The 25705-nt window shown below is 44.5% G+C and overlaps 2 protein-coding genes across 12 annotated transcripts in view; both read right to left on the bottom strand.

The window, feature by feature from the left end:
• The window catches only part of DZIP1L (DAZ interacting zinc finger protein 1 like), a 55554-nt gene extending 48418 nt beyond the window's left edge, over positions 1-7136 (bottom strand). For 4 of the 11 annotated variants that reach the window (XM_021934831.2, XM_021934833.2, XM_021934835.2 and 1 more), the window contains exon 1: positions 6487-6997. The gene's annotated coding sequence lies outside the window, so the exon portion shown is untranslated. Of the gene's footprint in view, positions 1-3157; positions 3559-6486 lie in introns of those variants that run through there. The other 7 variants (XR_004182277.1, XM_031663731.1, XM_009201647.4 and 4 more) reach the window with 6 other exon arrangements.
• Positions 7137-14944: 7808 nt separating this feature from the next.
• On the bottom strand, positions 14945-25200 carry A4GNT (alpha-1,4-N-acetylglucosaminyltransferase). Its single transcript, XM_009201645.3, has 3 exons — positions 23539-25200; positions 22049-22482; positions 14945-16105 (listed from the first exon to the last, which is right to left on the bottom strand). Exons 2-3 carry the CDS (start codon positions 22454-22456, stop codon positions 15491-15493), a joined length of 1023 nt encoding a protein of 340 aa, XP_009199909.1. The 5' UTR covers positions 22457-22482; positions 23539-25200; the 3' UTR covers positions 14945-15490.
• Between the last annotated feature and the right edge of the window lie 505 nt (positions 25201-25705).

Genomic DNA, 25705 nt, shown 5'->3' with positions numbered 1-25705 from the left:
CTAGAACCAGAAATACAAATTGACCCAGCAATACCACTACTGGATATATACCCAAAGGATTATAAATCATTCCACTATAAAGACACATGCACACACATATTTATTGCAACACTATTCACAATAGCCAAGACTCGGAACCAACCCAAATGCCCATTAATGGCAGATGGGATAAAGAAAATATGGGACATATACACCATGGAATACTACACAGCCACGAAAAAGAATGAGTTCAGGTACTTTGCAGAGACATGGATGCAGCTGGAAACCATCATTCTCAGCAAATTAACACAGGAACAGAAAACCAAATACCACATGTTCTCAATCATAAGTAGGAGTTGAACAATGAGAACACACGGACACAAGGAGGAAACATCACACACCTGGGCCTTTTGCGGGGTGGGGGACAAGGGGAGGGAGAGCTTTAGGACAAATACCTAATGCATGCGGGGCTTAAAACCTAGATGACGGGTTGATAACACCATGGTACATATATACCTATGTAACAAACCTGCACATTCTGCACATGTATCCCAGAACTTAAAGTAAAATTAAAACTAAAATAAACAGATCCCATTTGTCTATTTTGGCTTTTGTTGCCATTGCTTTTGGTGTTTTAGTCATGAAGTCCTTGCTGGAAACCATCATTCTGAGCAAACTATCGCAAGGACAGAAAACCAAACACCGCCTGTTCTCACTCATAGGTGGGAATAGAACAATGAGAACACTTGGACACAGGGTGGGGAACATCACACACCAGGACCTGTTGTGGGGTGGGGGGAGAGGGGAGGGACAGCATTAGGAGAAATACCTAATGTAAATGAAGAGTTAATGGGTGCAGCAAACCAACATGGCACATGCATACATATGTAACAAACCTGCATGTCGTGCACATGTACCCTAGAACTTAAAGTATAAAAATAAAAAACAAACTTCCCACAATACATAAATAAATAAATAAATAAATGATTACCACCATAAATCCCTGCTAGGCTCACAGTCAAAGTTCCCTGCCCCTCCCCTGGGCTTCCAGAGTACAGAGCATACACTTTGGTCTGTTAGGGTGTCTCTGCAACATTCATATCTCCATCCCATCAACAAATGATTCCTGAGGCCGTACTAAGTGCCAGGCATCACGACTGGCGCTTGGGATCAATGATGACCTGGGCAACTATCCCTACTGTTGTTAATAAAAATAGTTCACATTTCTGGAATTCTATTATTTTCCATACTCAGTGCTAAGGCTTTATACATATTATCCCACTTAATTCTCACAACAACCTATTATGCAGATGAAGAAACAGAGAGTGAACAAAGAGAGGAAACAAAGAGGGGAAATGACTTTCCCACAATCACACAACTAGTAAGTGATAGTGTCTGGCTCCAAAGTTTTTTTCTCCAGAGAGACAGAAAAATACACAGAAATTAACCCACAGAGTGGCAAGTGCCAAGACAGGAGCTGGGAAAGGGTTCTCTGGGAACACCAAGGAGGGGCCCATACCAGGACACTTCTGTCTCCTTCCTCCCCCACTCCCCTGGCTATGAACTTTACAGGGGCTGAGACCATGGCTTATTCATATCTGCTGTATCCCCGTCCCCAGCCCATTACCTGGCACCCAGATTGCTACTGAACTGAGCAAAATTGTTGAAATCTCAGAATATCTGACTTAAAATTCTATATTCTTAGGGTCTTGAATAAATGGGACTATGGACTGCCAAGAATTAGGATAAAGAGTAAAAGCTGAGTTAGGAATCCCTCATTCAGACTCGTTGGAGGGAAATGCCATTCAGACTTAGTAAATGCTGATTTGTTGACCATCTGCATCCATAGTTTAATCCCATGGGCTACCAATAAGAGCTGAGAGTGCAGGAGCCCTGGCAGGTGGAATCAGGCATATCAGTGAGAAGTCGCAGTGCCCACGCTGACTGTCAAGATATGGCCTCAGTGTTGGAGCTTGCTTCCTGAGCAGCCCTGAAACCTTCACACTTACACTCTGAGCGTACTCCATAAACACAGAAGGTGGCAGCCCCACTCCCAGCTACACAGAATTAGGGGTCTGAGTTCATGAGGTTTTAATGCACCTTAAAAGTATTACTCATGTCTTTTTCTAGAACCCTAAGGGTCCAATTCTTAGATGTCCTAAGAGCTCTAGCATTATAAGACAGAGCAGGGCCAGGCGCGGTGGCTCACACCTGTAATCCCAGCATTTTGGGAGGCTGAGGCAGGTGGATCACCGGAGGTCAGGAGTTCAAGACCAGCCTGGCCAACAGGGTGAAACCCCGTCTCTACTGAAAATACAAAAATTATCTGGGCGTGGTGGTGGGTGCCTGTAATCCCAGTTACTTGGAAGGCTGAGGCAGGAGAATTGCTCAAACTCGGGAGGTGGAGGTTGCAGTGAGCCGTGAGCCAAGACTGTGTCATTGCACTCCAGCCTGAGCAACAAGAGCAAAACACTGTCTCAAAAAAAATATAAATAAATAAACAAATAAATAAAGATGGAGCAGCACTGTGGAACTTGAAGATGATTATGATATGATGATAGTATAATAGTTAACATTTTTCAAACATCTATATGCCAGGCACTGTGCCAGCCTTTAAAAGTACTAATTCTAAACTCATATAGCCTTGTAGATGGCTATGGTTTGTCTCATCTCACAGATGTAGAAACTGAGGCTCAGAGAAGCTAAGGGCCCTGCTCACTTAGCTACTAATAACGAAGCCAAGATTCAAGCCAAGTTCTGCCTGACTCCAGAGCTTTTCAATTATGCCAAACTCTTTTTTTTTTTTTTTTTTTTTTTTGAGACGGAGTCTCGCTGTGTCGCCCAGGCTGGAGTGCAGTGGCGCGATCTCGGCTCACTGCAAGCTCCGCCTCCTGGGTTCACGCCATTCTCCCGCCTCAGCCTCCGAGTAGCTGGGACTACAGGCGCCCGCCACCTCGCCCGGCTATTTTTTTGTATTTTTAGTAGAGACGGGGTTTCACCATGTTAGCCAGGATGGTCTCGATCTCCTGACCTCGTGATCCACCCGCCTCGGCCTCCCAAAGTGCTGGGATTACAGGCTTGAGCCACCGCGCCCGGCCGAATTATGCCAAACTCTTAATAATGATAATAATGATGATGATGACATACCAATTATTTCTCATTATGGAAATTACAATACCTGAGTTTTCTTGACCAAAGTACAAGCACTGACAGAGTTCACAGCAAATCACGACAGGGTTAGTGCTGGAGATTCTAAATTCTCCCTGTATTTCAGCAGGGCTTGTCTGAACCCGACTCAGCTCCACAGCTTGCGTCCTGACTAGGATAGGCAGACAAAAAGCCGAATGAGAGTGTTGCATGTTACCTGGAAACCATACACCCTAGGGGCAAGGACATCGTGCTTTATCCAGACTGAATTTTGAGCAGACTGCTTTTCCCACATCTGGGAATAGAAACACAAGGTAGAAATGACTCACTGTCAACTGGGAGCAATGGCTCATGCCTCTAATCCCAGCATTTCGGGAGGCCAAGGTGGACAGATGGCCTGAGGTCAGGAGTTCAAAATCAGCCTGGCCAACATGGTGAAACTCTGTCTCTACTAAAAATATAAAAATTAGCTGGGTGTCGTGGTGCACGCCTGTAGTCCCAGGTACTCAAGAGGCTGAGGCAGGAGAATCACTTCAACCTGGGAGGCAGAGGTTGCAGTGAGCCGAGATCGCGCCATTGCACTCCAGCCTGGGCAACAGAGTGAGACTTCTTCTCAAAAAAAAAAAAAAAAGAGAGAGAGAGGGGAAATGATTCACTGTCATTAGGAAAACTGAAGCTGTTTAATCACCTTTAGGTATAATGACAGGGTTTTGGGAAACTTCCCAGTCCTAGACCAATATTATGAATAAAGGACCCAAAAGAATATTTGTGCTACATTCAAACTTGCTTCATTGTTAAGAGTTGGTTTCTGCCTGGGACAATTCCACACCCATCTAGAACATAGAAAACCCATCTACCACCCTTGCTTTGCACTCTCCCAGTGACAGGTTGTTCACCACCTCACAGCCATCCCACTGTGAAACAATCCCTGGAGACTTTATGGTTCCTCTAAAACCAGTCCACCGATAATCTGTCAAAAATAACTTCCTCGGCCGGGCGCGGTGGCTCAAGCCTGTAATCCCAGCACTTTGGGAGGCCGAGACGGGTGGATCATGAGGTCAGGAGATCGAGACCATCCTGGCTAATACGGTGAAACCCCGTCTCTACTAAAAAAATACAAAAAACTAGCCAGGCGAAGTGGCGGGTGCCTGTAGTCCCAGCTACTTGGGAGGCTGAGGCAGGAGAATGGCATGAACCCGAGAGGAGGAGCTTGCAGTGAGCTGAGATCCGGCCACTGCACTCCAGCCTGGGTGACAGAGCAAGACTCCGTCTCAAAAAAATAAAAAATAAAAAAAATAACTTCCTCAAAATTGGCCAAACATCTTTTTTTAAACATAAACTGACAGCTAGACAACAACAACATCGCCATCTTATTGTCTCTTCTGCTTCCTCAAGAATGCAGTCAAGAGGAGAACTTGAGGGAGCCAAGTTTCCAAGGTGGCTGCCAGGCAATCATTTACAAACCTGACCTGGCTCCCAACCTAACTTCAGCGGTGCCCACTGGGGGAGCTCAGGCGTGTCATTAATGCTAATTGCTGTGGCTGCCAAGGCAACCTTCGCACAGTTTGCAAACAGGTTATGCACACACAGTATGCAAGGGAGCTCCAGAGACCTCAACGGAGATAACAGGGACCTGGGAGCTCTCCTGAAGTACTACCACTGCAGAGCTTAGACTTATTCTCAGATTCTGTTGTGTTCTCCTTTTCCACTCTTCCCTGATCCTCATGGGGGCTGCACAGACTCCTAGAACCTTCAAGCAGCAAGACAGAGGTCCCCTCCACCGGGCACAGAGCTCTCCTTACACCTGGCCTCCTATTCCCAGCAACTTTAAGGAGATATTTTTAAGTGGCCATAGTTTTATCAAAAGCCTATTAAGTTTTTGCCACAAAAGGATTTTCTTTAAAATAAAAATAGGGGTAGGTATTTGACTGATGTCTCTTGGGAGTGCTTTAGAGAAGAGGAATGAATACTGACATGTCCCATCTTCCCAGATGCAGAACTGTAAAACAAACATAATTGCTTTTCACAGGTAAAAGAAAACTAGCTTAGAACATACTAGCGTTTTCTTTGCCACGAAGGAGTTCACTTTCAGTGACTAAGCCAGAACTACTAGAGTTGCCAGGCCTAGGGACAGGACACATTGTGAGTGCTTAGCCAGGCTGGCCAGGACTGACCATCTCTGCAAGGAGTCCATAAGAAGGCTCAGGGCAGCCCTTCCCTGCTCCTGTCAATTTGAGTTGAGCAACAAACCTTTTGACCAAATATCAGCTCCATGGCACAACCCACAGTTATGGTGCCCACATGAATTCAGATTTCTGTTTCCAACCTGAAGCATACAACTTCATGAGGCATTTAGATAGTATCAAAATGAGGTAGTTGTCTCCAGACCCTTGGTGCTGACCGAGACAGATGAGGTAGGTGTCTCCAGACCCTTGGTGCTAACCGAGACAGACAAAAGGTCCCTTATCAGCCACTTGACTGGAGGATCAGCCTTCCCTAAGCGGGGTTGTTCTCACTGGCCAGTCCTCACATCCGGGAGGGGTGTGGAGAGGTGTTAGGGGCTGCAACTGAGAAGAGAGAGGTCACCCACCCTATCTGCAGATGAGGGTGTGAGAAGCCAAGTCAGAAGACCCCATACTTCCCAGGATTCTCTCCAAAGTCCTGTTAGAAATCGAATTCCAGGAGGCCAGGCAGGGGCAGCCTAGGCCCTGGGCCCCCAGGAAGGGCTCCCTGAACTAGGCCTTGCCCAGGCCCCCTCGGACCTCCTCCTCTGCCGTCTCCTGGACCCCTGTCCTGCACTGAGCAGGTCTTCGGTGGACTTTATTCGCAGCCACCTCAAGATGAAAATACCACGTCTGCCTCCTGCTGAGGTCCAGCCCAGGAAAGGAAGAAGGGGAACGAAAGATGCCAATGCTATTGTTTTTAAATCACCTATTTACTAAAAGATCCTCCTTTACCTAAGGCACTCAGATCATCAAGCCCTCCCAAATCACTTTTCTTTTTACAAAAAGTTAAAAACCCAAGTCCGTCTTCCCAGTGTAGCCAAGACCTGGGGCATCCCGTCATTCCCGCTCCCGCCTTCACTGCCCGGCGCGCGGGTCCTTCCCTCCCCGGGCGCCGCGGTTCGGCGCAGGCGGAGGCGGCCGGCGTGCAGGGCGGCGCCGGGCCGGAAGGGCGCGCCCTGGGCAATGGGGACGCACGCAGCCGGCTCCCTGCGCCCCGCTGCACCCCGGTAGGGAGTTCGCCCCGGCTAATGTTTAACCTCCCGAATCCCTGATCCTCAGGAGTGCAGCCAAGCTACCCACCAGCCCCGCTCCCGGGACTAATTCCTGGCATAGTTTTCCCGCGCGGCCCGCTCACCGTGGGGTCGCCCGGAACCGGGGGCGGCGGGAAGACGTCTCGAGGTGGCGGCTCCCCTACTCGCCCCACGTCCTGCCTCCAGACTTGCTCCACCGCCACAGACAGCCCAGAGACAGTTCCCGGAATGCTCACCGCCCGCCGTTCCTGGGATGCTTCCCCAGCTCCCCGCAGCCCGGGCGCTCTCTGTGGCGGAGGCAGAGCCTGCCCGGCCCACTCCGGTGCGGGGCCGCAGGCAGAGAGCTCCTTGGTGCGCCAGTCAGCTCGTGACTTGGGGTCTCTGGTGCCTCCCGCTCCTACTACAGCCGCCCCGCCCCACCTCAAGAAGAGGTGGAGCCTCTGCCGGCCCCTCTGGGACGAGCTATTTTTAGGTCTGTAACGGATGGGGGAAGGAGAGAATGCCACGTTTAATCCGTTAGTAAAATCCAGGATCCAAGTGAATGGCTTCCTGGCCTTGCTGAGAGGCTGGACTTGCCCCGGTTTCCCCACACCCTGCCTCCGGTACAATTGATGGCCTGCTGTGCAGGGTCGGGCGCAGCCCCCGGGCAGATAGTCCTGCTCACTCTCCTAAAGGGACCGTCCTGGTTTCTTCCTGACCTGATCCCAAGCTAGGAGAGTTCTTTGGGTGTGCCCCAGGTCTGATCAGACAGATGGCAGCCACCTTCCCTCCGCAGCCCCCACCCACCAGCCCCTACCCTCCCAACCTGCTGGTTTGCCCTGGGGATGCCAACTTGGAAACCCAGGACTGAAAAACGTATTTTTTCTCCTGATGTTAGTCTCTGATCGCTTCCCATAGCCAGTAGTTGCTGTGCTGAGATTCTGTTTTGTGGGCACCGTAACTGTGGGTTGTGCCATGGAGCTGATACTTGGTCAAAAGGTTTGTTGCTCAACTCAAATTGATAGGAGCAGGAAAGGGCTGCCCTGAGCCTTCTTGTGGACTCCTTGCAGAAATGGTCAGTCCTGGCCAGCCTGGCTAAGCACTTGCCATGTGTCCTGTCCCTAGGCCTGACAACTCTAGTAGTTCTGGCTTAGTCACTGAAAGTAAACTCTTTCGTTGCAAAGAAAATGCTAGTATGTTCTAAGTCACTTTTCTTTTACATGTGAAAAGCAATTATGTTTGTTTTACAATTCTGCATCTGGGAAGATAGGACATGTCAGTATTCATTCCTCTTCTCTAAAGCACTCCCAAGGGACATCAGTCAAATACTTACCCTTATTTTTATTTTAAAGAAAATCCTTTTGTGGCAAAAACTTAATAGGCTTTTGATAAAACCATGGCCAATTAAAAAAATACTTCCTTAAAGTTGCTGGGAATAGGAGGCCAGGTGTAAGGAGAGCTCTGTGGCTGGTGGAGGGGACCTCTGTCTTGCTACTTGAAGGTTCTAGGAGTCTGTGCAGCCCCCATGAGGGTCCGGGAAGAGTGGGGGAAAAAAGCTCCTTTTCACACTCTCTCTCTCTCCCATCCCCCAACTCTTCGCCCTCCCTCCCTCTTTCTCTTTTTTCCATTGCAAAGGCTTTCTTCCCACCACAGTCTCAATCTGCCAAGCTCTACATTTTGAGGCAGCCAAAGCAAATGTCTATGGGAGCAAGCATTGTCAAGGACATGCAGGAAAACTGGAACTCCTGTGCATTGCTGGTGGGAATGTGAAATGGTACCATTACTGTGGATACAATGGTAGTTCCTCAAAAAATTAAACATGAATTGCCAAAAGATCCAGCAATTCCATTTCTGGGTATATACCCCAAAGAACTGAAAGCAGGGATTCAAACAGATATTCATATACTCATGTTCATAATAGCATTATTCACAATAGCCAAAAAGTGGGAACAATTCAAATGTCTATCAACAGATTAATGGGTAAACAAAATGTGGTATATCCATACAATATAATATTAACTTTAAAAGGGAAGGAAATTCTGACATATGAATGAACCTTGAAAACTGTCTTAGTCTATTCAGGCTGCTATAACAAAATACCATTGAGTGGGTAGCATATAAATAGTAGAAGTGTTTTTCTCACAGTTCTGGAGGCTGGGAAGTCCAAAATAGAGACATTGGCAGATTCGGTGCCTGGTGAGGGCCTGTTTCCTGGCTGTCATCTTCTCACTGCACCCTCACTTAGTAGAAGGGGCTACCTTGCTCTCTGGGGTTTCTTTCATAAGCGCACTAATCCCAATTATGAGGACTCTACCTTCATGACCTAACCATACCTCCCAAAAGCCCCACCTCCCAATACCATCACCTTGGGGGTCAAGATTTCAACCCCATTTTGCAGGGACACAAACATTCAGATCAAGGCAAAAACATTATGTAAATGAAATAAACTAGACACAAAAAGACAAATATTGTGTTATTCCACTTATACCTAGAAATATTGTATGATTCCATTTGTACCTAGAATAGTCCATTCACAGAGACAGAAAGTAGAATAGTGGTTACCAGTGGCCGGAGGAGGGGGAATGAGTAGTTATTGATTCATGAGTACAGAATCTCAGTTTGGGAATGATGAGAAAGTTCCAGAGATAAATGGTAGTGATGGTTGCACAATAATGTGAATGTACTTAATGCCACTGAATTGTACACTTGAAAATGGTTACAATGGCAAATTTTATGTTATGTATAGTTTACCACAATTTTTTAAACATTAAAAAAAATAGTAGATGAAGCAGGGACCAGGACCAAGTTGGGATATCTGTGCACCACCTACTCAGATGGGGAATCTTGTTCCTGCTGTCTTCTCCTAGTCAGGGCACTTTTTTCACCCCAGGGTTTTCTGCCACCCAGAAGAGCAAAAAGAAGAGTCCAGGCTTTGGGAGTCAAAGATGCATCTACATTCCACATTCCCAAGCTACATAACCCTGGGAACATCACGTAGCCTCTCTGATCTTCGTTTTTCTCATCTGTAAAGTGGGAAAAGTAAACTCTACCTAGAAGAGTTGTTAGAACCAAATTAGCTAAATTATATGTAGGCTCTGCCCTGAACCTACAAGTCAGTGGTGTGCCCTCTTGACTTGACACTGTGAAATCGCCTAAGACATTTACTTCTCAGCTCTCTTCCCACTGTATCCCTGACATTTGCAGAAAGTAGTTCTGAGGATACCTTTGTGTGTGTTATTTCCACCAGCCTCAATTTCCCCATGTGTAAATAGGGTGCCCTCCTTTGCAGGGCTGGTGTAAGAAAGTAGACTTGACATGCACCTAGATCTACCTTAGCCAAAAACCAAATCCTCCATCTTGAGCTGACCAAGACCTCATGCATGCAACCCTCACACTCTTCCCTTACTAGGCCTTAGTTCAACCCTCAACAAAGGGAAGAGTTACTGAGTGCCTATTATGTGCCAAGTTCTTTTCTTAGTCCCAAGGATACCAACAGCCTCTAGAGGACTAGATCACTTGGCACTGGAAAGCTGTCATTTCTGCTGCCCACCTCTACTGCAGCACACACAAGATCTGGCATCAGCAGTGGGGACAGGTGCACAGACTAAAGGAGACCAGCCCTAGCTGGCTAGTCCTGTCACCCTGAGCAGCTGGCCCACAACTGCTGGGTGGGAGGACAGGAGGATGGATTTTCAATACCCCAATGGCCCCTCACTCCCTCCTAAGCCCAGTACTAGGCACCTGCCCTCTCAGCCCCTTTCACAGACGGTCTCCCTCCTACACCTCAGGAAATAGGACACAGCCTAGGCAACCTGTAATAGGAGTGCCCTCTGCTGCCAAATGCTGGCATCACACCTCAGAAGCCTGCTCTGGATCCCATTCTCCTGAAGGGAAATGTATCTGAGGTGTATGGACAGGGCTCCCCGCGCTGGGATGCCGGCCACTAAGGAGCCCTGAGGTGATTTAAGGTCAAAAGTGTATTGTTAGGCTTTCTGGGTTGATGTATAGATAGGCAGGCATACAGTCAGAGGGGGGGGTTTACATAAAATCTGGTTTGCTGGTTTCTCCTGAAAAATCTAAGAATCTAGTAACAAAAGAAAGGCCTGCACTCTGACATGTCTAGAAGTGGCAGGATCTGAGAAGAAACTCTTTCTTAGGCAGATCGTACATTCTAGCCCAATCCCCGAAAAGATCACTTTGAAGGAAGTCTGAGCACCTACCGAAAAGACCTCCTTTCTCAGGAAAACGTCCCTTCTGCAAAAATGAAAGTGCAGAGCTGGATAAGCTTGGCCTAAGGCGTGGCTGTGATATGGCCACTCATTGGCTGGCAGTGATGGGGGGTGGGATCTGGAAGGAGCTGCCCCAGCCGCCTCCTGCCTGGGCTCTTGCCTTTTGGAGGAGGGATTCCCCTTTGGCAGTTTGATGAAGCCCATACCCTTTCCCCAGAATGGTTTTTATTTTTACTTTTTATTTATTTATTTATTTATTTATTTATTTATTTATTTTATTTATTTTTGAGACGGTGTCTTGCTCTGTCGCCAGGCTGGAGCGCAGTGGTGCGATCTCGGCTCACTCCGCCTCCCAGGTTCAAGTGATTCTCCTGCCTCAGCCTCCCAAGTAGCTGGGACTACAGGCACGCACAACCACGCCAAGCTAATTTTTGTATTTTTAGTAGAGACGGGGTTTCACCATGTTGGTTAGGATGGTCTCGATCTCTTGACCTTGTGGTCCTCCCGCCTTGGCCTCCCAAAGTGCTGGGATTACAGGCGTGAGCCACCGTGCCGGTCTAAGAATGGTTTTAAATGCACAAAGCAAAACATAGAATTACAGAGGACACCAAAATATTGAAAATATAGCTATGAGAACACAAGAAAATGTGCAAAATAATAGCATTTGTTTATTAATGCATTAAATAGCAAGACCTAGCATCTGATCTAAAAGTAGTAAGAGTGTAAACAATATTTCAAGATATCTGTAATAACTTTAACATGATAGGAAAAAACTAATATTTAATGACAGTCACAGGTTTCACTGATACTACTGCGGTTTGTGGCCTACATTCATAATTGAAAGAAATGATACATTTTGATTAACAGCTAGTAAAAATAAAGATGTAAGTTCCCAGACTCCCAAAATCTCTTCACAGCCCCCTAAATTAAGAATCCCTGCCCCAGTATCACCAAGGAGAGTGCGTTAACCTTGCTACTTAGTTTAGAAGATACATCTGAGATTCAGGGTCCTGACAATTCCCTTGGGTGAGAGAGCTCTACCTTTATTTATTGAAGGGGAGCAGGGTGACAGAAGGGTAGGGAAGCATGGCAGGAAACCCAAAAGACCAAAAAAAAGACAGGTTGGATTACATAAAAATTTTTAAATATGAAATATGAAAACATCCTAAATGAGGTTAAAAAACAAAGAACTAAAAAAAATGCAATGTAATGATACAGTATTAGTGACATTAATTTATAAAGAGTGCTTACAAATCAACGAGAAATAGAACAACCCAAAAGAAGAGTGGACAAAAGATGAGATGATTCATAGAATAAAACTAATTACCAGTTAAACATGTAAACAACCTTACCAAAATGAACATCAAAATTACATGTTTTAAACTATTATACCGGCCAAAATTAAGTAGATGTTTTAAATTGGTGAAAAGTGGGAAAATGGGCAGTTTCAAACAGCCTTCTTGAAAAATAATTATCAAAATTTAAAGTCCTCAAAAATGCAGGAATCAGGATTTTTTGCTATAGTATTACATGTACTATTAAAATTAGAATAACCTAAATATCCAATTGAATAATGATTAAATAGATTATGTATCATGTATCCTACAATGAAACACTATGCAACCATTATAAAGAAAAAAGTGTATCTTGGTGTGCTAATGAAAAAAAGGTACCTAACACATACCTTTTTAAAGTGAAAAACAACATACAAATAACATGTATCTTTTTTTTTTTTTTCTTTTTCTTTTTCAGACAGAATTTTGCTCTTATTGTCCAGGCTGGAGTGCAGTGGTACAGTCTGGGCTAACTGCAACCTCCACCTCCTGAGTTCAAGCAATTCTCCTGCCTCAGCCTCCCAAGTAGTTGGGATTACAGGCGCCCACCACCACGCCCGGCTAATTTTTGTATTTTTAGTAGAGACGGGTTTCATCATGTTGGCCAGGCTGGTGGTCTCAAACTTCTGACCTCAAGTGATCTGCCCCCATTAGCCTCCCAAAGTGCTGGGATTACAGGCATGAGCTACCACAGCTGGCCATAACACATGTTATGGAATCTTATGATTCCATTTGTGTTTTTTTTAACTGTTGATATGAGAAACTCAGGAATGGTATTCAAAATATTTAATGCGTCTGGCAAAGATACCACCCAATCAGCACTGATGCTGGCCGTTACCCTAGAGAAGGAAACAAGACAGCCCTGTTGAATTGTGGGAGTCCTGGGGAAAAAGCAAGGGCAGACAAGGTGGCAGTGCAGGGTACTTGGAAGAGACTTCTTATCAATAAGCAGGAATATATATGCAGAGAAAGAGTGAGAGGTATCTACAAACTTGACAGTAGTACACAACAGGCACTTTCACATTTTGCCCCACACAATCCTATTTGAAATTCTAAGAATGAGTAGGATTTGAAAAAAAATTAATACAGGAGAAAACACCAGCATGAGCCTATTCTCAAAATGTAGCCTGACATAAATTAATGGCATAGATTCACAAAAGACCAGAAGGAATCTAGGGTTATCTGGGGTCCCAGGAACCTCACATTTCTTACCACTTACTACTGTTGCCATCATCACCACCACCATGTTTTGAAATGTTCTTTTTCACTAAGCAAACTGGATTCATTAAGTAATACATTATTACTTTACTTTATTTCCTACATTTTTTATTAATCAAAAAACATATTAATCAAAAACATAATTTACTGCCAGGTAAAGCTCCCTATAAACATCAAATTATCGTTAATGTCAAAATGAATTTGTGTATGTGTGTGTGTGTGTGTGTATACATTTATTTACTTATTCATTTATTTGACATAGGGTCTCACTGTCTTGCCCAGTCTGGAGTGCAGTGGTGTGATCACAGTTCACCATAACCTAGAACCCATGGGCTCAAGTGATCCTCCTTCCTTAGCCTCCCGAGTAGCTAGGACTACAGGTGAGCCATCATGCCTGGCTATTTGTTTCTTGTAGGGACAGAGTCTTGCTGTTTTCCCCAATCTGATCTCAAACTCCTGGACTCAAGCAATCCCCCCACCTTGGCCTCCCAAAGTGCTGGCATTATAGGCGTGGGCCGATGTGCATGGCCAATTCACATATTTTTGAAATATCAAAAATATTTCTAATCAAACCCCTCAAAACCCTATCGGTCAGGAATGTTCAATAGTTGAAGAACCATTTGTCATGCATTCTCTAGATGTAGAAGTGAGAGACCTATGTGTCCCTGCTTGTCTCTAAGACAGCTAGCCCTAGAAATCCTCACCTGTGGAGACAATCAGGAGAACTGAAAACCAGTAGCAGTTCCTAGGACACAACCCAGAGGACAACCATGGGGTATGGCAGCAGCCTCAGAGCCTGACGATGGTATCAGACATCTACAAGTCCAAAGCAAGTAGCTGTGAATAAATAAAGCTGGGGCATGAGACATGACTTGTAAATATTTTTTAATAAGACTGTCAGAGCAGTGATTTTTTTTTTTTTTTTTTTCGATCTGGCTCTGTCACCCAGACTGAGTGCAGTGGCACGATCTTGGCTCACTGTACCCTCAACCTCCCATGTTCAGGTGATCCTCCCAACTCAGTCTCCCAGCTAGCTTGGACTACAGGCACGCATCACCACACCTGGCTAATTTTTGTATTTTTTGTAGAGACAGGGTTTCACTATGTTGCCCAGGCTGGTCTTGAACTCCTGGGCTCAAGCAATCCACCTGCCTCAGCCTCCCAAAGTGCCAGGATTACAGGTGTGAACCACTGTGCCTGGCCAGTAGTGATTCCTAAAAGGGGAAATATTAGAATAAAAGAGGGATAGATGGATATAGTTTGAAAAGGTATCATAATTTTATATTCAAGGGCAAATACAAACTTTTTTCCGTAAAGCAAACTATGAAAAGGGAAGTTCTAGAAAATCTTCACTGATAAGTGTTTGCTGAAATATTCTCATAATAGTATAATTCTCATACCTCCTGAAAATAAATAAATAATTTATTTGTAATTGACAAATAAAAATTGTATTTATTTATGGTGTTTTGAACATGACATTTTGAAATGCAGGAGGTAAATTTTTATGTGAATCTAAAAAGGGCAGCAGTTTTAAACAGTCTGAGTTTGTAATTTGTTTCTATGGGCCAATTATGACAGGGTTAAAGTGTATATTGGAAAGAGGTAGGGTAGAGAACAGCAGACACCCTGGGGAGGAGAGGAGACTGTCCCAGGGTCATGAGGCCAGGGATTAGGATATAAGTGCTGAGGACCTCATCTGCTTGATCCAGCTGTATCTGCAGCATCTAAATATGAATAATATTCATAATTATTTCATAATTATTTTCATAATGCTTTTCATAATGCTTGGCACATAGACCAGGCTCAGTTAATATTTATTGACTGAATGCAATAATGAATGTCAAAATCAGGACTAGAAATCAAGTCTTTTTTTACCTCAGTCAATGCTCTAACAGGTCCTGGAATTAATCTTACTGTATTAAATAGAACATGTGGCAAAACTGTTAGCTGCCTACCCCAGTACCCATTTTTTCTTCCTCCTTAAACTTCCCAGCCTCTCTTGCACCTACATCTCAGTCAGCGCAATGTAAGAGGAAGTATTATATGGTACTAGCAGGAAGTCTTCACAAAATAAAGCAAGTGCACCTTTCCTCTTTTCTTCATCCTACTGCCTGAAATGCAAACATGGTGGGTTGGAGGCCAAGCAGCCACATGGACCATGAGTGTATGTTTTATAGCCAGTATTATTTGGGGTTGTTCTATTATAGACAGAGAAAGCTAATCTTAACTGACATTTGAGAGGTAACTCTCTGCCCACCCCCCCAAGGGACAGTGGAGATCAAGTGAAAATGTGGCACTCCAGGAAATGTCCATTTCCACACTGCAGCAGCAGCAACCCAGTGTTAGCTCTATTTGTTACCTGGACCCAGCTCCCCAGTCACTGACCCCTCTGGGCCTTGAATCAGGTCTCTGTAAGTCCCGGGACAGTGCTTGCGATAGAGATTTTCCACCAGTGTGTTGCTTCCTCTAACCACAGCCCGCCCCTCCTGGTTCATGTAGTTCCACAAATGCAGGGCGTAGGAGTCATTGAAGCTTGGATCTGTATCCCACACTTCATAGTAGCGCCTCCACTCTGGATAGGAGATGGGGTAAAATCTTTGGGGGTGTAGGAAGGATATGTTCAGGCACCTGAGGTCGCTCAGCTCCTGGAAATCTTCAAGTTTACACCATACCCTCAACATCCTTGTCATCAAATCAGGGCCTTGGTTGCCCCAAATGTCTGAATTATAGTGTTCAACAAAGTTTTCCATGCATTTCCACAAAAAGGGGTGCTGGGGGAGGAACCCAAATACTCCATTACTAGAGTACCGAGAACCCTGGGCAGCCAAAAAGTTCTCCTCAGGTATGGGCCTGATGGAGATGACATCGGTGTCCATGTAGATGCCACCGTATTTCCAGATGACGGCCAGGCGGGATGCGTCCGAGCTGATATGGAGCCAGTTTCTCTCTATGCTGGTGTTGATCTGCAGGAGCAGGTGCAAATCAGTCCCAAGTAGCCAGGGGGAAGAGGGAGGGGCATCACAGCAGGAGGCCAGGCCCAGAGAAGCTGGGGAGGGGTAAAAGAAGCCAGCTTCCCAAAATCCTATTTGCCACAAGCCCGATTTTGCAAATTTACCAAACTTACCTCACTCCAAAATTTTTCATTTAAGTAAAAAGTTTGCAGCAATCAGCATCAATGGAAAGGTTTTAGCACCTTTTAAAGATTTCATGAAATGGTTTTTTAAAAACATTAAAGCATTGGAAAGATAAAGAAGAAATCCAGAAAAGATTTCACAATGCACTGTATGATTCATTCTTCAATGTGGGTGACATAAACTACAAATATGAAACTGTAGAGGAAGAACCAAATAAAGCCCTTAAAATGCTAACAACTGACAATGAAAAAATCAGTATGTCTGCTCTTTGAAAAATTGGTAAAAAGAATCTTAAAATGCATACCTTTGCTCATTTACTAATTCCTCTAATAATATTTAATGAGGACCTATTTACTAGGTGCCGAACTCTATTAAAACTGCTAAGGATACAGCAGTGAACAAACAAACAGAAAACCCTACTGGGAGGAGACAGATAATAAATAAACATTATGTGTCAGATATTGACAACAACTATGAAGAAAAAAGGCTGGGTGAAAGGACTGTGAAGGGGCCAGGGTGGAGCACTGTATTTCATTAGTTCCCCCAGAAACTGGAATGAAGTGGGTGGGTGACCCATGCCCATAGCTGAGAAAAGAGAGTTCCAGGAGGAGGGAACTCCTAGAACTCTCTTCTCTTGCAATAGAGATTGTCCACCAGTGTGTTGCTTCCTCTAACCACAGACCTCCCCTCCTGGTTCATATAGTTCCACAAATGCACGGCATAAAAGTCACTGAAGCTCAGGTCTGTATTCCAGTGAATACAAGGGCCCTGAGGCAAAAGCACACTTGCCATGTGCGGGAACAAGGAGGAGGCAGTGGGCTGAAGCAGAGTAGAGAAGGGAGTAGGGTAGACAATGAGATCAGAATTGGACAGGGGTGGGGAGGGAGGCTAGATTATGTAGGCTGGGGCCAAGACTGAAGTTATTTGGAAGGTTTAGAAGAAAGGAGGGACGTGATCTCAAGTAGTCTTCAAAGGGTCACTCTGGCTGCTGTGTGGAAATCAGTCTGGGGTAGGGTTGGTAGGTGGCAAGGGCAGAAGCAAAGGCAAGTTAGGAGTCAGTTGGCATAATCCAGACAAGAGATGATGGTGCTAACAGTAGGGGTGAGGGAAGGGCACATAATGAAGATGAAGCTGGTCAGGATTTTCTGATGGGCTAGATGTGGGGTGGGAGAGAGAGGAGTCACAGATGACTGCAAAGGCTAAAATGTGGGCAAAACAGAAAATTACTTTAAAAAGAACAAAAATAAATCAGCATAAATGTCAATGTTCTCATATGGAATGCTAAGATTTTGAAGAGAAATAGCAAAATGCTTTGTTTGTTTGTTTGTTTGTTAATTTTAAAGACATTGGACAAAAGGTTAAACAACCACCCCTGGCTTTTGACAAAATAAAGAGTCTTTAAACTTCTGCTATCCAGTCAAATGAAAGCAGGTCAACTAAAACTTTGCAGAAATCTTCACAAGTTGTTAAAATTACATCACGTATTGCTGGGCATGGTGGCTCACACCTGATGCAGGAGCTACAGTGAGGTGGATTACCTGAGGTCAGGGTTCAAGACCAGCTTAAGCCCAAGGGGTGAAGGCCACCATCTCCCACCCTAAAACTACAATTCTAAGCGTGGTGACAGGTACCTGTAATCCCAGCTACTATAGGGAGGCTGAGACAGGAGAATCAGCTTGGAGGCACAGGAGGTTGCAGTGAGCCAAGATTATGCCATTGCACTCCAGCCTGGGTGACAGGTGAAACTCCATCTCAAAAAAAAAAAAAAAATAGGCCCAGGGCAGGAGCAGTGTGCTGCACTTGGGGAGGCAGAGGCAGGCAGATCAGAAGTCAGGAGTTAGGAGACTAGAATGGCCAACCTGGTGAAGGCCCATGTCTACTAAAAATACAAAAAAAATAGCCAGGCAGGGGGTGCCTGTAATCCTGTAGCTACTCGAGGAGGCTGAGGCAGGAGAATCACTTGAACCTGGGAGGTGGAGGCTGCAGTGAGCTGAGAGATGCGTGCAGCTGCACTCCAGCCTGGGCTGACAAAACTCCGTCTCAAAAAAAAAAAAAAAAAAAAAAAAATTGTCACATTGTACACATTTGCTTGCAAACAATAATGGCAACTAAACCTTCAGTGGTAGTTTCTAAGCTCTTTTTAATCTGATCTAAAAATAAGGTACTATGATCATTTCCTATTTTTTTCAAGTTAAAATTATGACCAGGGCGGGGCGGGCGGCTTAAGCGCTAACCCCAGCACTTTGGGGAGCCGAGGTGGGTGGATCACAAAAAAGTCAAAGAAATCAGCAGACCATCCTGCAGCCAGCATGGAACAGAGACCTCATGCCACCAAAAATTAGCTGGGTGTGGTAGTGCATGCTTATAGTCCCAGCTACTTGGGAGGCTGAGGCAGGAGAATTGCTTGAACACGGGAAGCGGAGGTTCTGGTGAGCCGAGATCGCACCACTGCACTCCAGCCTGGGCGACAGAGCGAGACTCCATCTCAAAACAAAACAAAACAAAACAAAAACAACATAAGCGCACCAATAAGGATGACCAACAGAAAGAGGTTGAAGGTTCTCGCTGCTCAGAGAACAGTCGCCCATCCCCACCCTATGCCCATAGTTCTAATTCCTGGGCATCATCAAGGGCTACAGTAGCCCAGATCAGTGCAGCAAACCCAGTGGTCATGAGGAAGTGATGGCACCTTGAGTCTTTCCTAACAGGTGGTTCCCAGCTATCCTGTGGTGGCCTAACTGGGGAAGCACATGCCAGAGCTCAGCATCCCTAGGGTATTATGGTGTGATCCCTGTAGATGTACAGCCTACTGTAGTATCCTGCAGGCTCAGACAGAGCAAACACTTAGGAGCTCTCTAGCTCAGAGCCCATCTTGCTCCTAAAATCCAACATAGTAAAATTAAGGTGCAGCTTAGAGCAACCTAAACTGTGTTCCATGGAACATCAGTGCCAAGAGATTATTTATGTGTCACACTGAAAGAGGGTTCCATGCTCAAATAAGTTTAGGAAGTGATGGGTTGAATCCAGTTAAATTTCTTTAGTTCAGAATGATAAAGAGGCTTTAATATCCTCATGTGCGTGATTCATCTGTAAGAAAAGGATGTGGCATGCAGCTTCTCCCAAAATAATTTAATTACAGATTTTTTTCAAGGAGCAAAATACAATTTAGGCAGTGTGTTAGGCTGTTCCTGCATTCCTATAAGGAAATACGTAAGACTGGGTAATTTATAAAGAAAAGACGTTTGATTGGCTCATAGTTCTGCAGGCTGTACAGGAAGCAAAGCAACAGCATTTTCTTGGCTTCTGGGGAGGACTCAGGGAGCTTTTACTCACAACTGAAGGTAAAGCAGGAGTAGGTGCATCACATGGCAAGAGCAGGAGCAAGAGAGAGAGTCGTGGGGGGTAGGTGCCACACACTTTTAAACAACCAGATCTTGTGAGAACACACTCACTATCCTGAGGACAGCACCAAGTCATGATGGATCCACCCCCATGACCCAATTACCTCCTACCAGGCCCTACCTCCAACAATGGAGATTACAATTCCACATGAGATTTGGTGAGGATATATATTCAAACTATATCAGGTGGTATTAGTCTAGCTCAGGCATCAGGAAACTTGTAGAGTCCCGGAGCACCCTCAAGCAAGTTAGCACTGAGAGCCACAAAGACCAACCTGGGGTATCCCCTCCACTCCCAGAAACTGCCTCCCTACCCCTCTGCCCGCCCTGCCACTGCGCAGGGCAGCACCACCTGTTTTTTGGGAACTCTGCTGTTGGCACTGCCAACACAGTGGAAACTCAGTCCACGAACTGCCCCACCTCCTCCTGATGAGTCCCAATCTGAGGACTTCAGGGCTCTTCAGAAGGAGAGATAGGCACTTGGGGATCTAGAAGTCACTGAGGCCAAGAATAAACTGACCCCAGCAGCCACTCCCAACCCCAGCCCTTACCCTTCTGGCCCACCAGATCCCTCCTCATCAGGTCTGTCACTTAGTCCAAAAAATGTCTCCAGCTGACAGCAACTAGGTACACGCATGCCCTCCACCCAGGGGAGTCCACCCAGTTTCCAGGCAAATGAGGCGGGGCAGGGAGTAGGCTAAATAATGGCTACCCAAAGACCTCAGGTCCTAATTCCTGGAACCTGCTAATGTTACCTTATATGGCAAAAGTATCTTTGCAGATGTCATTAGGAAACTTAAGATGGGGAGATTATCCTGGATGGGCTCTAAATGCAATCACAAGTGTCATTTAAAGGGAGAGACAGAGGGAGATTTTACACACAGAGAAAAAGAGCTTTGAAGATGGAGACAGAGATTGGAGTGAGGGGTTATTGACCAAGGAATGCCAGCAGCCACAGAAGCTTGTCAGAGGCAAGGGATCATCCTTCCCTAGGAACTCAGGAGGAAACACAGCCCTACCAGCACTTTGATATTGGCCCAGTGAAAATAATCTGGGACTTCTGACCTGCAGAACTGTGAGAGAACGAATTTCTGTTGTTTTACGCCACCAGGTTGGTGGTAATTAGTTACAGCAGACGGAAGAAACTACCACAAGTACCTTCATAATATCCTCAATTTTGCCACCTTAGTCCACAAAGCCAAAAATATTTACTATCTGGCCCTATACAGAAAAAAAAAGTTTGCAAATATTTGCTACAGCCTATGATTAGAATTTAGACAGAACTTTATGTGGCCAGCAAATAGTATTATTTTTGCTTGTGTGTTTGTTTGAGACAGAGTCTCACTATGTTGCCCAGGCTGGCCTTTGAACTCCTGGGCTCCAGCAATCCTCCTGCCTCGGCCTCTGGAGTAGCTGAGACTACAGGTGCATGCCAGCACACCCAATGCGAATAGTATTATTTTTATGTCAATTTTTAAATTACTTTTTGTTTTCTAAAATAATTTTATTTGTAAAATCAACACATTCTCATCACTAAATTCACTCCTAATCCAATTATACTAAAACACCTACTATTATTGTGTGTTGTATAGTTCTTTGAGGTCTTTTTTTTTCAATAGATGTGTGTGGGTTTTTGCATAACTTAAATCGTTATAACTACTATAATCACATTATGATATAAGGTGGTTTTAATTCCATATTGTGTTATAGTCTTCATAGGATGTCAGTTTTAAAAAATCATAGTTAAAGCCTGCATAATGGAATCATTGAGTGGCTGTACTACAATTTCCTTAAGCAACCTGATTTCAGTTCTTCTATAAGAGAAATATTAGATTGGCATGTTATTCCCTTATTATGGTTTGCTACTATCATGGGGATTACAAAATTCCTCCGAGCTCCAGGACTTTTCTCAATCATATCTTAATACAACCCAATCCATATCGCAGCATTTCACCAATCCTTCATGAATTTTCTACTTACATCATTTCATGTTAAATATTGCCTGGTTTCCCCTTTAGGTGCAAAAAAAAAAAAAAAAAAAAAAAAAGTTTAACATAAGTGGATTTAAAACGATAGCGAAAAAAAGTGTCCTATACACCTAGAAAAGATATAAAAACTCATTCAGTTAAGAACAGTCTCCAAAGTAACCAAGATCCTAAAAGAAATAAGGCTAGAAGCAAAAGACACGAGAATAAAGATGCACCTAACACAAGTCTCCCCTGTTTATTTGAATCAGTTCTCAACATAAAAAGAGGGCCAAATGAGAGTCAACCCAAATATGAGTTCTAGTTCCATCTCCGACCTGAGTCCTTGCCCTCAGTTTACCCATATATACAATTCGTTGATATTTTAAGTTTCCCTGAACACTTACTTGATTGTACCATGAAAACAATGGTGTGTCTTCAAACAGCCTTTTCATATCCAAAGGGAAGAGGAAAACGTTGTCTATTGCTGAGAGGAAGGAAAAAGCTGGGTATGTGGAGTTTGAGGGCATCGGTGTGGAATCAGTGAGACCCTTCATAAAGAATACCACGGGCCGCTCAGGATAAATCTTGGCAGCAGACTCTACAGCACAGGAGACCAAGTGGGTCGGCTCCATTCTCTCTGAGGTCTCTAGAAACACAATGCCTCGTCTGTGGCTCAGGAGGGCTTCCAACCCCTGCTGGGACTTGAAAGAAGGCAAGCAGAAGAGGAAGCTGGACTTCAGGGTGAACTGGTAGAGGAAGCCACAGGCAAACAGCAAGGTGACTGAAAGGGAGAGCTGGAGCTCCTTCCGCATGTCCTCTTCTCTGTGCCAGCCTGCTCCTTTAAATCAACACAATTAATTAAAAATCACAGCTGCAGAGGCTGATAAAGGTAGCACATGAGAAAATGATACATGAATATCATTTAAAAACTTAAATTTTAAATATCCTAAATAAAATCTTATGAAATCAAGTCCAGCAATATTAAAAAGAAAAAATGCAGCCAGGCATGGTGGCACATGCCTGTAGTCCCAACTACTAGGGAGGCTGAGGCAGGAGGATCCCCTGAGTCCAAGAGTTTGAGACTAGCTTGGGCAGCATAGTGAAAATTATCACAAAAAATTTTTAAAAAAAGAAAAAGACAAGAAATGTGTGAGAAAGAAAAATGCATCATAACCAATCAGGATTTATCTTAGATTTTAAAAAGATTTGACATTAAAAATAATTAGTTAATAGGGAAAACTATTGATAAAATGCATTATCTTAACAGGCTAAAGAAGAAAAGCCATATCATTTTGGCTCAAGAGATGCCAAGAATGTGACTAACTTTAAGATTCATTCACAATTTTTTTAAAGTACAAGGAAACTTTCTTAAGCTGATTTTAAACAATGTCTACCAGAACATACAGTAATTATCATACTCAATATGAAACATTTGAAACATCCCATTAAGATCAGGAATATGATATGAATGCCCATTGTCATTGTCACTGATATCATTGGTTACAATCTGATAATTGTAACCAATGCAATAAAACAAGAGAAAGAAATTTCTACTATGAATATTAAAAGAGGCAAAAGTATCTCTAGTTTCAGAAAACATAATTGAAAAACTAATAGAACTAAGAAAAAAAATTAACAAAGGAAGCAAACTGAAGGCTACAGAGTTAAATAAATTGCCAAGATCACACAATTATCAAGTAGCAGAGCTGTGACCCTAACTTGCATCCACCTGCCACCAAAGTCCAGGCTCTGAACTGTTGTTACCTGCAGTGTTTTCCTCACCATAAATGTTAGCTCTAACCAAGCAGAACACAGATCTCAATTCTTAGCAGGTCTATCTTTCAAATTACTTATAACTGTTTTACAAAATACAAAACAGTGAATCAGAGCCTACCTTCTAGCTGGAAACTTGCAGTTAACCAGTATTTGAGATCTTAGAAACAACAAGTTTTTCCTGCTACACTTTCTGATAAATCGCCACCCAATCTTCCAATTCAACAACACAGGGTGAGTAAATCATTGGCAGATTGAGACTAAACACAAAAAGTTCCGCGGAAGCTCCTCCCTTTACTAAGTTCCCTCAAACACAGACACTTGGGAACAAGAGGGGGTTCACCAGATTTTTAAGGTGACCCACACACTAATCCTGCCTGTTTGTGGATCTATTATGGGGGTTAGAAAGGGATTATTTCACCTGGAGAAAGCTGTATCCTGGCATAACCTTGGAGCCAACATATCCTGCACTTGTTCAGTTTAGCTTGAATCAAAATTATGGACAGAGACCCTGTAAGGTGGTACAAACACCCCTTTGCAGGCACAAAGTTTGATGAAAAGGAAAGAGAGCCCATCACCACAAATAAGCAATGAAGAAGCGCCTGCAGTCCAAAGGCCCAGTGATTTAGAATGTAAGAAGTGATTCTCCAGTGTCAGTCACAGTGGCTGCAGGAAGGCTCCTTTTTCCCCAAGGTCCCCCTTGTATGAGCCTCCTCTCAGTCTCAGGAAGCCAGCTTTGTTGTCCTCCACTGATGTGGCAGTCCCCACATTTCCCAAGGTGTTAGCACTCACCTGTGGCCTATTCCCCACTGCCCCTGACATGAGCTCTTAGTAATCTTCTTTGGAGCCATCCTCTGCTCAGTCACCTGTCTTGGCCATGAGCAGGTATCCACAGTTCCCCCTGGATGCTCTAGTGTGAGCAGGTAGGCCTGCTCCTGAGCAGACTTTAGATTCTAACATAGCAGGTCCTACACAAAGGAATTAAAGCTGCCCCACTCATTGATGGCTTCTGGTTTTCTATGCGTCCAAGGATCCCAGAAACAGCTTGTAGGTCTCCCCTCTTCCTTTTGGAGCTGAATTTCTTCTCTGGACCTCATCAGTTCTGGGCTCAGAGTTCCTTGGCATCTTTCCAAAGTTCTCTGTAATTGGACAGATTAGTTTTTCTTTCCTGTGAAGAGGAGTGGAGATTAGTGCTCCTGCTCCTTGCTCAGGGGTAACTAGAGGACCCCATCTGTGGGAGTGGCAATGCATTCCTGGGTCTCAGGTGGGTCACATATCTTAGCGCCTCGCAATTGCTAGCCCAGTGGCTAAAACTATTGAACAAGTGGTCAAAGCAGAGATCAATGATGTAGTTAATGGCCTTTGTCAGGTGAGGATGAATGTGAGCATCAGCAATGCAGTGAAATCCCAAACACAAAAAATCCCAAACTTGGTCTGACCAAGAACCAAGTAGAAAGTATGATGGAAGTAGCACTGAGCTTGGAGTTATGCCTCCAGCCACCCCAGGCGGAGGGAACTAGACAAGCCCCTAAACTGCCCAGAGCCTCAACTCCCTTGAAAAGTGCAGAAAATGACTGACCTTAGGCTCACTGTGAGAATGAAAGGGCTCTGTAAACCAAAGAAGCAATTGTCACTTTCTACCAAGGAAAATAGAAGAGAAAAATAGAATTATATCAATATGGATGGTATTTGTACTCCCTGATGACAAACATTAAGTTGTTTTGTTTTGTTCAGAAGAGTGAAATCTCTTCCTTATTCTAACTCTTTTTTTTTTTTTTGAGGCGGAGTCTCACTCTGTCGCCCAGGCTGGAGTGCAGTGACATGATCTTGGCTCACTGCCACCTGCACCTCCCGGGTTCAAGTGATTCTCCTGCGTTGGCCTCCCGAGTAGCTGGGACTACAGGCATGTTCTACCATGCCTGAATAATCTTTGTATTTTTAGTAGAGACAGGATTTCACCATATTGGCCAGACTGGTCTCAAACTCCTGACCTCAAGTGATCCGCCCACCTTGGCCTCCCAAAGTGCTGGGATTACAGGCGTGAGCCACTGCACCTGGTCCCCAGTGAACTTTTAAGAGGGAAATCTTCAACCCTGTATAAAAGTTGATGAGATGTGTTCAGAAGCCAGGTCACTGGTAGTTGGAACCTCTTTAGGTTCATAGCCCAAAGTCTTTCCTGTGTCTTTTTGAGAAGGCCTCCTGTAATCTGAGCTACTCTACCTGCAACTTCTCAGGGCCCCCACATCCATCCTTCAGCATTCCCTTTGGTTTGAGAAACAGAACTATTT

This window comes from Papio anubis, chromosome 2 (genome assembly GCF_008728515.1).
Source record: "Papio anubis isolate 15944 chromosome 2, Panubis1.0, whole genome shotgun sequence".
Lineage (NCBI taxonomy): Eukaryota > Metazoa > Chordata > Mammalia > Primates > Cercopithecidae > Papio > Papio anubis.
This window is presented reverse-complemented; position numbering and strand designations above follow the sequence as displayed.